Source organism: Hevea brasiliensis, chromosome 2 (genome assembly GCF_030052815.1).
Source record: "Hevea brasiliensis isolate MT/VB/25A 57/8 chromosome 2, ASM3005281v1, whole genome shotgun sequence".
Taxonomy (NCBI): Eukaryota; Viridiplantae; Streptophyta; class Magnoliopsida; order Malpighiales; family Euphorbiaceae; genus Hevea; species Hevea brasiliensis.
In genome coordinates this window covers 107,553,353-107,568,811 of record NC_079494.1, presented here as the reverse complement: position 1 = coordinate 107,568,811, position 15,459 = coordinate 107,553,353, and the positions used below count along the sequence as shown (strand labels likewise).

At 31.3% G+C, this 15,459-nt stretch overlaps 2 protein-coding genes across 3 annotated transcripts; one reads left to right on the top strand and one right to left on the bottom strand.

Annotated features, from left to right (window-relative positions):
- Positions 1-1,113: 1,113 nt before the first annotated feature.
- LOC110645191 (zinc finger protein 5-like) lies at positions 1,114-2,943 on the top strand. Its single transcript, XM_021798254.2, has one exon. The coding sequence runs from the start codon at positions 1,552-1,554 to the stop codon at positions 2,305-2,307; it is 756 nt and encodes a 251-aa protein (XP_021653946.2). The 5' UTR covers positions 1,114-1,551; the 3' UTR covers positions 2,308-2,943.
- Positions 2,944-8,107: 5,164 nt separating this feature from the next.
- Positions 8,108-13,311, bottom strand: LOC110645193 (pyruvate dehydrogenase E1 component subunit alpha-1, mitochondrial). Of its 2 annotated transcripts, XR_009144809.1 has the most exons (9): positions 12,364-13,311; positions 12,184-12,263; positions 10,644-10,721; positions 9,876-9,971; positions 9,697-9,768; positions 9,436-9,489; positions 9,207-9,272; positions 9,006-9,085; positions 8,108-8,645 (listed from the first exon to the last, which is right to left on the bottom strand). XR_009144809.1 is itself a non-coding variant. In XM_021798257.2 (8 exons), the coding sequence occupies exons 1-8, from the start codon at positions 13,061-13,063 to the stop codon at positions 8,601-8,603; spliced, it is 1,191 nt and encodes a 396-aa protein (XP_021653949.1). In that variant the 5' UTR covers positions 13,064-13,304; the 3' UTR covers positions 8,108-8,600. The 2 variants fall into 2 exon arrangements, 1 of the variants encoding a protein (XP_021653949.1); XM_021798257.2 differs by lacking the exon at positions 9,006-9,085 and having other exon boundaries at positions 12,364-13,304.
- Positions 13,312-15,459: the final 2,148 nt, after the last annotated feature.

Below are 15,459 nucleotides of genomic sequence, written 5' to 3'. Positions count from 1 at the left end.
AACAATATATTATTTTCTTTCATTTTCGCTTAGTCAATCCTGGCATTCTTTTGCGGTTTCTTAATATGCTTAAAATTTCCATGGATTTATTCAGAAGGAAAGTAAAATATATATACAGGATGGGAACAGGGATTTGGGGTTGGCTGATGGTAGGGACCCACCTTTTGATCCTCTATCAACACATGGATAAATTAAATGAAATGAGCTAAAATCAATCAATCAACCAACCAACCCACCCACCAAGCCACCATAAGCCAATCTCTCCTCTTTGGTTTCAATTTTATTCCACATTTTAAGAAGGAGAAATGCTTGATGACAGCATACCTCGTTGGAATTCTTCTCTAAAGCAAGAAAATGATTTGAATAGATAGAAAAAAGGAGTGGGAATTGATGAGCAGGAGAGATCCATTGGTGAAAGAAGTCTAACAGAAGATTTATTTAAAGACAATGGAATAACAACAAAATCTAATAGTTTTTAACATGTCTCCAAAGCTACAAAAACTGGGGTCCAACTAAAACAACTGTCCAACACAAATGCTTTGCCCATCTATATAATAATATTAGTTAATGACTTGATTCACTGTAAAACATATGCTTTTGGGTATATAAAATAGGGTTTTGCCTGCTTTAAGAAGATATGCTCAGATCTTATTAAAGACCTTAATTAGTATATATGCTTACATCATTTCCCACTTCTTATATTCCTTTGTTTAGCAACTACTCTTCCCTATTATTCTAAATTAGCATTCCCAAATATGGTCAAGATAGATAGTATTAAAGCATTCTTTTTTTTTTTTTAATCATGTGGGTAGTGGGATATAATTACACAGAAGCTTCATCAAATGCTGAATAATCACATTTCTACACCTCTCAACATTATATAAATTTTAGTACCCACAGCAGTATTATATGGATAATTTTTTGGTATATTACATTATAAGCTCAGGTAGAGGGCAATACATGAATCCACTGAGTCATTAGTTGATTTATTAAAATAATTTTGGATAAGCATTTTAAGTACAGTGGGAGATTTGTTGCAGAGCTAGAGCCCCTTTGATTACATCCCCTTCTTTCTTTGACTTTTTTGTTAATTACAATTATTAATATAATAACCTTTATCCTCTCTCTAAGCATGGAATATTTGTTTTAAATAACCAAGTGGTACTATAATTGAATGCTTTGTTATTGTTCATAGCCATAGACCATGGAATTCCTCGTTAATAAAGCACAATGAAATATGAATCCTCTTTGATGGAGAACGTTTGAGGTTTATCTATTACAAAATGGAAAAATTAAAAAATAAATAAATAATTTTTTAAACCAATATTTCATGAGACGGCTTCTCTGATCTGACTTTTCCTTTCCTTTTTGTTTTTTGAAAAAAAAAAAGTATATTGACCCTTGTGTGTGTTCATGTTTATAAAACTGATCCTGTTTTGTGATGCAATGCATTGTTGGAAACTCAGAGTTCACTATAAAAGGAAGAGAAGCCCAACAACTAGACGGTGTATTAGAACTGTGAAATATCCTTGTTTTCTCAGTTCAAGATAGATGGATAAAGAGGCCTCTACAATCCTTTCTTCCACATTGGATGGAGAAATTCGTCATTCTGCTGAATCCCGTGTTGAGAAGAAGCTCAAATTATTCGGGTTTGAGCTGAATCCATACAGGAATGATGAGAGCTGCCTGAAAGGGTATGCAGAAGGAGATGAAAGTGTGAATTCATCAAACACTTTTTCGTCTGAAAGGGAGAAACCAGTCAAGCAGAAGAGCTCGACAGGTGAACATGACGATAAGAAGTTTGAGTGTCAGTTTTGTTTTAAGGAGTTTGCAAACTCTCAGGCTTTAGGAGGTCACCAGAATGCCCATAAGAAGGAAAGAATGAAGAAGAAAAGATTGCAGCTTCAAGCAAGGAAGGCCAGCATCAGCTGTTATCTTCAACCTCTCCAGAACAACCTCAGTTACAATTGTCATGGCTCAACACAATGGTTCTATGATCCTTCCTGCTGTACACCTGAATTCACCGTCTATGAGGAGTCTCAGATTAGTTTCAATCCCTACGACCAAGATTCCTACCTAAATGGGTCTCAGGGATCGAAGTGGTATGCTATACCTGCTCATGTTCCTTTCCAACAAGAATCTTGTATGTTCACTTTAACAGATCCTGAGCGATCCAGAGAGAACAAGCCTGTCATTAGGAAGCCTTCACCTTTTCCTGCTTCCAAGCAAACCTGTAAATCTCTGGATCTTCATTTAGGCCTTGGCTTGCAATCAAATATTAGAAGCTCCACAAGAAATAGGATTTAACTGCTCTAGTGTAGATTAATAGCCCCACACCTTTCTTTCAACTCCCTGACGGATGGAAGAACATGATAGACTATTAACCCCAAAGATTGCTGTCAAAGACATCAAGAAGATTTTATTTGGATACGTAATGTCATCTATAATTCAATTTTCCTATATGAAATTAATCATGCAATACAAGGTCGATGTATTTACACTGTGCAGATAAGGAGAGCTCACAGATTGGATCGATGGTGAGACATATATAGTTGAACATTACTTGGGGTGAACCTGGTCAGGACTCGGGACTCGAGATTTTAATGTATTCTACTCATTAATTTCAGTTTATTTGCAACTATTATAAATATATAATCCAAAGATTGCAATCTCTGTGTGTCAACAAGAGGAGAGATTTGAAATTAGAACATCTGTAGGAGATATATGACTACAAATTAGTCTATGCCTCGTTAGTTCAGTCGGAGTCTTTATTACAAAGCCTGATGGATATCTTTGGAGCGCACAAATTATTCCAAATAATTCAGACTTGGTCTGCAGGAATGCTCCAGGCTCTGATGTTTTCCTTTCTATCTGGCGTCCGGTCCTGCATATCTTGAAACATAAGAGATCTGCAGGTTTTAATTATTGGTCCCATAGCTCATACTTCTTTGTTTTTTGGTGATTCTATAATTTTTCCATGTATACTAAATTGATCATTATATTTTTCAAAGTTGTAATTAAACTTCACTTTTCATATAAAAGTTAATTTTCCTATCAATCAGAATTTAATTTCATTGGAAAAAGCTTTAAAATTATTTATTTTGAATGTACCACATTGATGTGAAAGATTGAGCACTTAATATTGCTAAAAATTTTACTTAATTTCAATATATGAAGGTTAACCTCAAAAATACCCTTAAAAGTAAATATATATATATATATATATATATAAAAGTTACTCAAATTTGATTTATGTTTTAGTGATATCATTGTTAGCTTTAACCCCTGCTAAAAAAAATTATTTATTTATTTATTTAGTAATGGGGAGAGAAATTGTAATAAGAGAGATTCTAATTTTAGTGTTCAGTTCTAAATAAGAAGTAGATTATATTTCTTATATGATAATTAGTCAATATTATTTTAATCTAGTTTTTTTTTCTTATATAATTAATCAATATTATTTTAATCTAGTTTTAAAATTAGAGCCAGATAAATATTTCAAACATATGGCCAAATTTCTACGTAAATAATTCAAAATTAACTAATCTTCAATTGAGTGACAAGTTTGAAATTCATTGAAAGTTAGTGGAATGACTTTGGAAAAAATTATTCCAATAATCTATGCATAACAATCTAATTAAAAATCAAATCAAGAACACCATTAATTGAAAATTGAACAAGTGGAAGAATGTAAATAATATGATGAAAATTAAAATTTTCTTTTTACCTTAGAAAATGTGAATAATGAGAAAAACTTCAATTGCATTATTAGATTAGATTAGATTATGTTAATTAATGCTGCAAATGATCAATATTAGCATTAGTTTCCTAATCACAAAAGAATAATGCTTGATTATGGTGATTTGCTTGCTGGGGAGGGAATATCATGTATGTCTCCCAAAATTAAAAGCATTTCCACATTCTATATATCCCATGATGCATTTTCAATTGCTATAACGATTTTTCTAAGAGCACAATATTACACTTGTTAAAATTAATTAAATATATTATTTATTATTAATTATTTATTTATTATTAATTTTGTATTGGAAATTATAATATTATATAGAAATATATAGAATGTATCTAATATAAACTCAACCTCATACGAGAAAGTGTTGAATAATCGATAAATCCAATATTTGTATTCAGATTTATATTAAATTAATTAAAATATGCATAATAAATATACGAATTTATATTCAAATATTTAATTTAATAATTATTAAGTTCACCATCATATGACCTCAAAGTTTCTATAACCACACCCAAATATATAATATTACATTGAAAAATATGTAATATCAAATAAAAAAATAAAATTTCTCCCATTGATGCAAATTAAATTAATAATAAATAATCATATTTAATGAATTTTAATTAATATAATGTTGCATTCATTAGAAAAATCATTACTATAAAGGTGCTATTAATATAAACTCGACTTCATATGAAAACGAGCTCAATAATAATTAAATAAAATATTTATATTAAAATTTATATAAAATTAATAAAAGGGTATAATAAATATATAAATTTAAATACAAATATTTAATATAATAATTATTAAATTCATACACCTTTCCACAGTCACACCTAATTTAAAATCTTGATGAATAAAAGTTTGATTGTGTCACCCACCAAGTCTTAATTGTCCAAAGTGCAAACCAATTAACTCATATCAAAAGTTTTAGAATCAAGATTCGGGTTTTGACATTTTATATTTAATTGGATAGGATTGGACCGACCTTCCTTCTAAAATCAATAATCATAATCTTTTTTCTTTTCATAGATCATTACCATAAATAAAGAATCCTCAGTGTACCCATTGATGAAATAATTATTGTTCTTTATTATATATTATATATATATAACCTGCTCGTGTGAATAAGCTTTTTCATTCTTAATATTTAAATTAATATTAATGGATAATATTTTTTTTCATTATTAGTTTGAGTGATTCTTTCTCCTGTTCAAACTTGGGTCGATTGCTTTTTATAAAAATCAAAATGCTTGGACTATTTGCCAGATTAGCCGATTTAGATAGATTTTTTTCCCATTATATTTAGTTATTTTATTTATTTAATTATTAAGTTAAATTTTAATGTTTAATAATCAAATAAAATTATCATAGAAAAGGAAGATTTATTGAAATAATTGAATTGATAGAAAAATTAGAATGAATCTATATATATTATAAAATAATATTATAAATCAATTTTTATATCATAATAAATTTATTTCACTAATTTAATTTAAAGAATTTGAAAGGAAATACCTCTATTTATGATTTAATTGTTGTCTCACATTAGTTTAGAATGAAATATTTAAGCTAAATATAAGATTTGGATAAAATTTTCTCTTTAAGCTAACTTTTGGGGTGAAATTAGACTTAAATTTTTTTTATATGATATCAGAGTCTGTCTTATTTTAATATTGAATTTTCCATAAATATTTTGGCTTCCAAATATTCCAACTTCTAATTAAGATAGCCGTTCTGATACACGTAATCCTTTTAACGAGACAAGTGTAAAACATATTCATGCTAGAGAATAATTTAGAAATGCAATAGACTATTGAATTTTAAGAAGAAGAAGAAATAATTTTAGAAAGCTATTTATGGATAAACTCACTAAAAATTTTTAAAGTTTGAATCTCTCACTTGGGTCTCCATTATTTTCTCATAACATATTGTTTTCTTTTATATATATATATATATATATATATGTAACGTAGAATGAGAAGCTAATACCTACATTTGAAAAACCTAACCTTTATTAATCAATTATATTTGTCCATGAGAAATCCTTATTCTTTAATTACCCAATTCCACACATGGCCAAAATCAATTTTTATTATTATTGTTACTGTCACTCGTATAATTACTTCATTTATATTGTATTTTTTTTATTATTAAATTATATTTTATCAATTCATTTAAACATAATTATTGAAAAATTAACATCAACATTTTATTATATTTTGGTGATGATAGATTTGATATAAACAAGTAATATTTAATTATAAATGTCATTGTTGCATGGATTTCAAAACCATGTTACTTAGTCTTATGGTGCTATACGTTATTGGTATCATGAATCTAGAATTTTGCTAATATCAACGAAAATGAATATATAATTAATTAATTAATTAATTAATTAATTAAAGATATAATGTATGTAGTGGCGTGTTACAATGAGCATAGTACATCATAATCAATTTTGGTAGTTGAATGAATCTTGGCTTGCTGTCTCCACCAACCAAAGATTAATACTTCTTACGCTTTTATTTATCATTTTTTTAAATTATTTTATTTATAATTATTTATTATTTAAAAAAAATAATAATAAATATATATTTTTTAATTTTATCCTTATATTAATAAAAATATGCATAATTTTTTAAAATACATTTTTCTTTTTTTTTATAATTAAATAAGATAAAAAGTATTTTGACATAAAATTTAAGTGATTTAATTATTTTTTAACTTTTAAACGAAGAGCGGCTATTCTATACTGTTGATGCATTAAAAAAATGATTAACCAAAACTTGACAAGAGACATTTTAGATTTAGATAAACCAAATAGAAATTTCAAAAAAGTTAATCTACAATTAATGTCATTATTCCATCACTTTTTTTCATAATGAGAACACCACCAACAATGAATCTTCTACCTACCAATGGAGATATTTTTTTTATTAATGGAGGAATAATATTTATCATTTTTATTGAATAATAAATTAAAATGTATGATTGATTTATTTTTAATAATATAAATAAATTTTTATTTTTTTTAATGATATCCCACCATTCAAACAATCATTTCATGGAAATTAAATTTATTTTCAATAATCGAATTCATTAATCCTACTAATGTAATTGATGATATCATATATATAATTATACTCAATTTGAAAGAATTAATAATTTATATATTTTTATTTATTACATTCTCTTGTTTTTATAAAATTTATGCTTACTTTGTATGATTATTTTGACGAAATATTTTATAATATATTTTAATAGGTACATTTAATATAAATTTAAATTTATATTAAAATAATTTAATAATCGATAAATTAAATATTTATATTGAAATATGAGCAAGTTCTCTTTTTTTTTTTTTTATTATATAGAGAAGAGTTCCATCAGATTGATTATTATTTGCTGCTGTTTTTGTTATTTAAATTTAACCCTTCAAGCTGAAGCACTTCATGGGCAATTTTGTTTTGAGCTGTTTTGTTTAATTGAGCCTTGGAAAAAACAAGCTTTTACCAAAAATTTCCCTAGTCTTTCTCTGTTCAGTAAATTAAGAGATTATATTGTAGTAATCAGAAATTTGAATGGAATTCATAAACAACAGTGAACTCTCTTATATGCCTAATTGCTGCATATGTATGAGAACTTAGCACAACAATAGAACACTCCCCCCAAGTTCTTGTTTTACTTTCTTCAACAAAGTTATTTCTTGTTTTTCTTTCTTCAACAAAGTTGATTTTTTGTAATAGTAAATTACGGTTTTTAATTTTATGTTAAATTCGATTTTTAGAAGTGATAACAGATGGTAAATCGGAGTCGTCCCGAATATGGAGTAGGCCTCCGACTGCTAAGACTGAAGCTTGCAACTGAACCAAGACACGGCAAATCCTGATTATGGTAGAATTCTATTATAAAACCATTTTTGTATTTGTAGAGACTCAAAATTACTAAAAAGAGCGAAAAATTCACGTCAGCCTAAAATAAGTTGAATACTAATAAGATACGAACTTCAATCTCTATAGTAGAACATCAATCAAAATATGTAAACATAAACATTTATTCAGGTAAACAGAGTTTCAGACTTCCAACTTCTGCAGCGAACTCCAAGCCAGAGTTAAAATTCCCCTTGCAGGTCGACTTGGGAATACTCAACTGCGCACACCCTTCGTTATTAAGAAGCCAGCGCCGCAGCCATTTAAAATAAGGAAACATCCAATGGGTGGGACGTACTTTCCACTTAACAATATTTTAATCTGATTAGATTATATCCACCATTAATCTGAGGAAACAGAAAACAAACATTCAACACATTGCAATAAAATGGCTCACATCATCGAAACAGATCCAAGTCAAAAAAAGCTTTATTTTTCCTTTCAATCTAAGGTGCATCATCACAAAAACAAGTTGCCAGCGCAACAAGGCATAAAATTTTTAATCGCATTCATATATCTAAGGGCTGGGCAATACATCTCTTATTGGCAAAATGATAAAAAAAAGTGCTTATTTTTGCCATAATCTAATGGAAAATGAGCAGAAAACCACAAAAAAAAAAGGTCATATCAATGAATATTCTTGCTACCTCAGAGCACATCAGCAACCTATTCAATTGATGATCACATTTACCCAACCATAGCTCCTCCAAATAAAACTACACAAACAATTCCAACCCACAACTTGAGAAGAATTAGTATTCTATACAAAATTGTGAAAAACAAATTCTTAGCCTGCAGGAGATTCCCATCCTTGCTAACATTTATTTGATATCATTTTCGGATAATTTTTGTTTGGAAAAAGGATTTTGAGAAGTGCGGCTTGTTTAACACTTTCTGCTTATATTCAGTTATGGAAGCACAGCTCTGACTTCTTTCCTATCTGCTCCAAATGCCTGCAATAGAAAATTATAAAACCACCATTACAAGAAGAAAGATAACAGCTATATGTTAATAAAACTAAAATTCTGCGTGAAATTGAAGATACAATTCATGTTTCCAATACAGGAAAGACGTAATTTTGCGGTAACACGCTCAAATTATTTACATTAGGCAACAGGCACAGAGTCAAAAGTCTGATTGAATTAATAAGGAGATTGCTTAGACCGGACAGAGAAATTTCATTAGTAAACCTTTATGTTTCACTTCAAGGCATACTGATTAAAATGGCATTGCACTTGGGAACATACACCATAATATAAAACTCGCATAAGATATGCATGAACTTTCAGTTGATAAAGTTACATCTGACTAACTTATGCTATTCAAATTTTCCTCTTTCACTCTGAAGAGTAGAGCAGTTTCACATTCCAGTGTCCTTGATTCAAAGGATATCCTGATTATCACACATAACACTATTAAATTGTGATCATACAGAGTTCACAATTATCCTAAAAGGAAAACAAAATAATGAAGGGGGAAAAAAAAAAACAGAGATACAAGCAAATATTTGTTACCTCAGTTCCTAGACCTTTCACATACACATTTGCAAAAAGTTCTGAGGGTTCTGGCATCGGACTTTCCTGTAAACACAAATTTAAAAGAAGAAAGTGGAGGGAAGAATCAGGACCACGAAGATTCAAGATCACTTTAAGCATATTAGAAAGAGGAAAGCTAAAGAAAAGTTTCATTCAAACAGACATGAATAAATAACATTCAGAATTAAAGCAATATTTCACTTCTTACCTTGGCTTGAGCAATGGCTTGATCTACCTCTTTCCTTATTTCTTTCTCAAAATCCTGAAAAGAATAGGAAAGAAGTGAACATTCAGTTTTCTCAACACATTCGAGTATGGTATCTGAATTTCCAACATTAATATTTGAAAATCTTCCCCAAGGCATGAAGAAAGGATAGAGCAGAAAAAAAATTTTGGAAAGCTAACAGTACTTCAAGCAACATGGCAAGTAGTGCAGAATTCATTTATGAAAACAAGTTAAATAGATTACCTTTAGCTCTTTCTCTGTAGCTAGATCGTGAGCTAATATCACTTTTCTTATCCTTTCAATTGGATCACGTTCCTGAAAATAATACCACAAAGCAACATGTATATAAACAACTAAAATAGTGAATGAACTTTAACCTCCAGGCTTAGACAATAAAAATGTTAAGTAAACTATGCACCAACCTGTCTCACGCCACTAATCTCATCACGAGTACGGTAGGTGCTGCCAGGATCAGACATGGAGTGACCATGATACCTGTAGGTATCCATTTCAAGTATCTGACACAAGCATCAAACATTAAAATAAACAAAACAATTGATACTACAATAAGAGGAAAAACGGTTCAATACATCAAGCAATTAGATTAATATTTTAACAAACTAGCTTTCTAAGACCAGCAATATAGCCAATGAGAATTCCGTGAAATCACATACGTTTTGTCTATCTAATTGAACATAGGTATGAAAAGATGCCAAGATATAGCACTTCTTATGGAATTCAAATAAGTTTGTCACATTTGGATTGAAGGATTTCAAATTAAGGCATTTTGATGTGACTAGATTCATAAATGTGAATCAAAACTTATTTCAGATGGATTTAAAATTACACCTTTCTATGAGTATCTCAAATTTTCTTTTAAACTAGTTGAACTTTAATGCTTTAAAATCAATCAACCAGTTATAACATAATTTTCACTATTAAATCCTTAACTTTCCTAAGGAGAGAAATTTTGTTCCATATGTCTACTTAGCTAGGATAATGAATTACTCCCTCACAATAGATGAGGGAGAAAAAACCATTAAGGCAACTCCTTCGCAGTGATTCCAATATTGAATACTCCAATACTTCATAGTCTAGGTTGGCATGCACTATAATTCAAAGAACGCCAAAAATAAATTGTATGGACATAGAATCATTTATAAAACACAGTCATACAAAGTGAAACTCACAATTGGCCCATTCCTCAAGACATGCTCCTTTGCAAATTTGCATGCTTGTTTGACAGCAAGAGCATCCATGCCATCTACCTGTTCAAAAAATGAAAGAAATAAAAGACACATGTCACATACCATTTTAGTTAAATATGTCATCATAAAGTAAAAGAAAAAGCACCTTACAAGATGGAAGCCCTTAGAACAAATTGTAGTTATAAAATACAAATGAACTTTCTGATCAGGGTCACTGCTAGATGTCCCCTTTAGTAGGACCAAAATTTTATAACACATAAAGATTGGAGATCTTATGCTGGCACAAACAAACCTAGAGCAACAACAACAGATATCATATATTTAAAGTCCATCGTAATAAGGCTACAGCAAGCAGATCCAGCACACAAAGCAATAACATTCTCATTGGATAATCTTGTCATCCATATTCTCTGTCTCTGCTGTAAAAATTCTATCATTTCTTTCTTTATAGATGAACCTTAACAATTGAAGACATTCATTTTGCAAAATCTTTATGCACCATGAGAAAGCCTTTGATTGAATAGCTTTCTGACTATTGCATAAAATTAACCAAGCAACTCAACTGAAAGGTTAATTTTATAAATTGCCAAGCAAAGGAGAAATTTGAATGAAGCTGATCAACACTTCCCAAAACCAACACTGAAATTAAAAACTCATTTCACAACAACACTCCAAAAAGCAAACAGAAAGGATACAGTTAAGATTTACAAGACATACATGAGTTGTTATCCAAAAGTAAACATCAAGGCTAGCTGCAAGCTAACTGTTGCAACTTCAGCTGGGCCCGCACATTATCCAATCACTTCTGTCCGGTTTATAAGATAGAATGGGTTGGGACTATAAAGGGGTTTCCATACCTTGGTTTTGTAATGTTTAGCCGGCAACCTTTTGCTCCCCCAACCCAACCCCCCCCACCCCCCCCCTCCCTCAAAAAAAAAAAAAAAAAGAAGCAAAAGTAAATATTTCCACAAACATGTCAGTGTTTAATCCTTAAGTTCAGTATCCCATCATAAAATGGAGAGAGCGTGCGTGTGCAAAATAAATGTCTGCTATCTAAAAAATACCATGAACTTGAGGGTTTATGGTAGCATTAGCAATGAGAATTCAACCAACCTCAACTAGAAAAGGAACATGATGCTTTAACCAACAATTGTATGCAGCAAAGGAACATGATGCGGAATATAAATACACACCCTCCCATGAAAATTCTAGCACAAAGGACTAACATATTACCAACAGCCAATGGTAAAATGTCACGTCAGTACGATTAATAGACAGCACAAGAAAAGCAGGACGCATAGTACTAAACAGAAAATTCATGAGAGGGAGAGAGTTGAATTTAAATAATCAAAACCACAACTAACAAATATTTACAACCACTTGCTAAAAGAAAAAGTCAACGGCAAACACCACTTGATTAACTTTATAGAAGGAATACAACGATAATTCAATTCAATCCAAAGGTATAACAACCCAGGTAAATTATATATATATATATATATATATAAAGCTTCAATCTAACCTTCAGGCCAGGAACGTAATCCCCACGCTTGTAGTAAGCGGGACTCTTAGACGCTCTCCACTCCGCCGTCCCCATACCATCTGTGCACACAACAGCGAATTGAAACGGCTTACAAATCATGCAACCTTACTAAATTAGAAGGAAAAAAAAAAGGAGGGAGGGGGGAGATTCAGTTCTTACAGTGATTGTTCTCGCAGATCAAAATGACAGGCAGATCCCAAAGAGCAGAGATATTAAGCGCCTCGAACAACTGTCCCTGATTAGCCGCACCATCTCCGTACAAAGCAAACGTAACAGTCTCGCCCTTAGAATACTTTTGAGCGAAAGCCAATCCACATCCTAGTGGAACCTGAGCTCCAACGATCCCGTGTCCTCCATAAAACCCTGCATCCTTCCTGTAGAAATGCATTGACCCACCCTTCCCGTTCGAACAACCCGCTTGGCGTCCCATGAGCTCCGAAAAGACCTCGAGAAGTGTCCCACCGCGGCCAACGAACGTGCAGTGATCCCGGTATGCTGTAATGATGCAATCCTTTTTAGTGATAGCAGCTTCCATCCCTACAGCGACCGCTTCCTGGCCATCGTAGAGGTGGCAGAACCCACGGATAAGCTTGGCCTTGTAAAGAGAATCGGCGGCGATCTCCATCCGGCGCATCGTAGCCATGTCGCGGAAGAAAGAAATAAGCTCTTGAGGAGTGGTCTCGACGGAGCGGGAAGGAGGCTCGCATTTGTGAGAAGTGAACGGAACGGAAGTCTCGATAGTAAGGGGGTCGGTGGAGGTGGAGATCGGACGGCGGAAAGAATCAGTGTAGGATAAGACGGTGGCGAGGGGTTTTAGGAGATTAGATCTGGAAGAGGAAGTGAGGTGTGCTAAAGCCATACCGACCGGCGAGTGAGGTGTGATCTGAGAAAGGGGTTTGGGTGGAGAGAGGACAGAGGAGGGATTTGGTGTGAGCCAAGAGAAAGAGAAAAGTATACGATCGCTGAGTTGGTTGGGCCGTTGGGGTATGAAGAGTCGGTTGATTATTTGCAGGTTGGAATTGGAAAGTGGAAAGTATTTTTATTATTATTATTATTATTATTATTGTTGTGGGAATCATGCCTTCTTAATTTTGCGGAGTACTTTTTACTCCTGGATGCGGGTTATTTGCACCCGGTGCCGAAGCCATCAACTACTTCCTAAAATGGGTTATTTTTATAGAATTATCCTTCAATTTTATTCTGTATTTTATTTTTATATTTTAATTTTAATTTATTATTAAAATATTTTTAAATTTAAATTTTATTTTATATAAATTTATAATAATAAATTTTTAAATTAAAAAATCATTATAAACTGCACTATAATATCTACAAATAATCAATTTATTTTAGTGTGGGAGTAATTAAGGTAAATAAATAATTTTTTTTTTAATTTGAAAACATGTGATAACATATTAAATGGACTTTTGTAAATTAATATTAAAGTTCAAAAATTTTTTAATAATAAATTAAAATTAATTGATAGAAATAAAATATAAATAAATTTAAAGATGAGCCATAACAATGACTCCCTAAAATTACCCAAATATTATTTTCTCTCTTGTATTTTTTAAAAATAGTTAATCAATAAATTTTAATTTAATAATATTAAAATTTACTTCAAAATTATAATATTTTAAATTAAAATTAAATGAGAAAAATATCAAATAATTAAAATGAATTAAATTTATATATTGATTGTTTATTTAACTGTGAAAATATTAATCAATTGCATTTAATCAATATTTTATTATGTTGACTTTCAAATTTAATTGGGAAGCAAATCATGGAAAGTTAATATCAGGGAGTTTAAAATGAAAAATAGCATAATCACTTGATAATCAGTGATGATATGAATCCAGCCAAATAAAACATCTACATCAGGGTACAAATTGGGAAGGACTTAATCATGAATGCCAATATTTCCTCTGTTCTTTCAATTTATAGTGTACATACACAACATTAGTGCATTAATGCAAAGTAATTTCCGAATTAATTAATTAATTAACTAACTAACGCAAAAATCATTATTGTATTATTATTAATGTTATTTTTGAATGTTGACTTTTCCGAGAATGAGTAAAAGTAAAGGACTTGGGTTTTGGGCAGCGACTGCAAGTTTACGGCGGCCTGTTTGGGTTAATTTTCCAAGTTGAATTTGGAGGAGAGGGAATTGTCAAGAAGATGAGGCTCCGCCTCGAAGGCTCTCACTACAAAACCCATCTTTTCTTGTTCTCACCTAGATTAGCTTTTCTTTTTTTTTTTTTTTTATTTAAAGGCGCCCATGGCTAGCCAATGCCAACCCATTTGAATTTCTGCCCTGGAGTCTAGTCGGGACTCCTACTGCGTCTCTTCAATGCTTCAAGATTATAGTTGGAATAAAACCTTTTTTCTATTATTTCATGTTTTCTTTTTTCTTTCTCACTTTTTTTTTAATTGTGAATGACAATGAATTAAAGTCTAACATGAATAAAAGTCTTAACGAAGATCAAGAGGCCATATTACAAAGGAGCTTCTAATCCAATAGCAGGCGTACGAGCAAAAAGAGGCTAAGTATCCTTCACAGTAAAACCCTAGCTTCGTTCCTAAACACTGATAGAAAATTATTCATTGGAAAGCTTTCGAATCAAAGAAGCTGTTGGAGATCAAGAAGAAAAGAAGTTTATGGAAAGCCATGCAAGGTTGAAACAATCAAGTAAAGCCAAGAAGGAAACTCAAGAACTCAACAAACATAACATTGCCTCTCTAGGAATATTAGGCTCTTTAAACTTTCAACTTGGGACAGAAGAGAAGTATAGATCATGTCATCTCACTCTCTTCTAGCCAAAGAGCACCGGCAATAATATCTAAAACGATGGCTCTTAATCCTTGGGTTGCCTCCCGTTGGATATACTTCCAAACTCGAAACCTATTTCAAACTACATCAAATATATCACCGTATCAGGATCCCCCCCCTAAGAAGCTCTAGATTTGTCATTCCAAGAAACGAAAACCAAAAAAACCATATCTACACCCATCCAGAAGGTGGTGAGGAAAACAAGCCCACACTTCTAGGCAAGGGAGCACATCAAAAAAAGAAAAAAAAAAAGAGCTTTGGCTTGTTCGAATAAAGGGCTGGACCATAAAGAACTAGAGAGAGTTAATTTCTCGAAACAGTTAGAGGGAGAGAATGATTAGCTTTCACCCTGTCCCTCCTGTTCTTGTTTACTGCTAAAACTTTGTATAATCATCCTCATTTGGGGATTAAAAAAAAAA

Excerpts from the sequence above, each read along its gene's own strand:
- LOC110645191 (XM_021798254.2), top strand. The coding sequence starts at position 1,552 with ATGGATAAAGAGGCCTCTACAATCCTTTCTTCCACATTGGATGGAGAA.
- LOC110645193 (XM_021798257.2), bottom strand. The coding sequence starts at position 13,063 with ATGGCTTTAGCACACCTCACTTCCTCTTCCAGATCTAATCTCCTAAAA. Across the intron at positions 9,769-9,875 it reads AGATTAGTGGCGTGAGACAG|GAACGTGATCCAATTGAAAG; the intron begins GTTGGTGCATAG and ends TATTATTTTCAG. Across the intron at positions 9,490-9,696 it reads CTACAGAGAAAGAGCTAAAG|GATTTTGAGAAAGAAATAAG; the intron begins GTAATCTATTTA and ends TATTCTTTTCAG.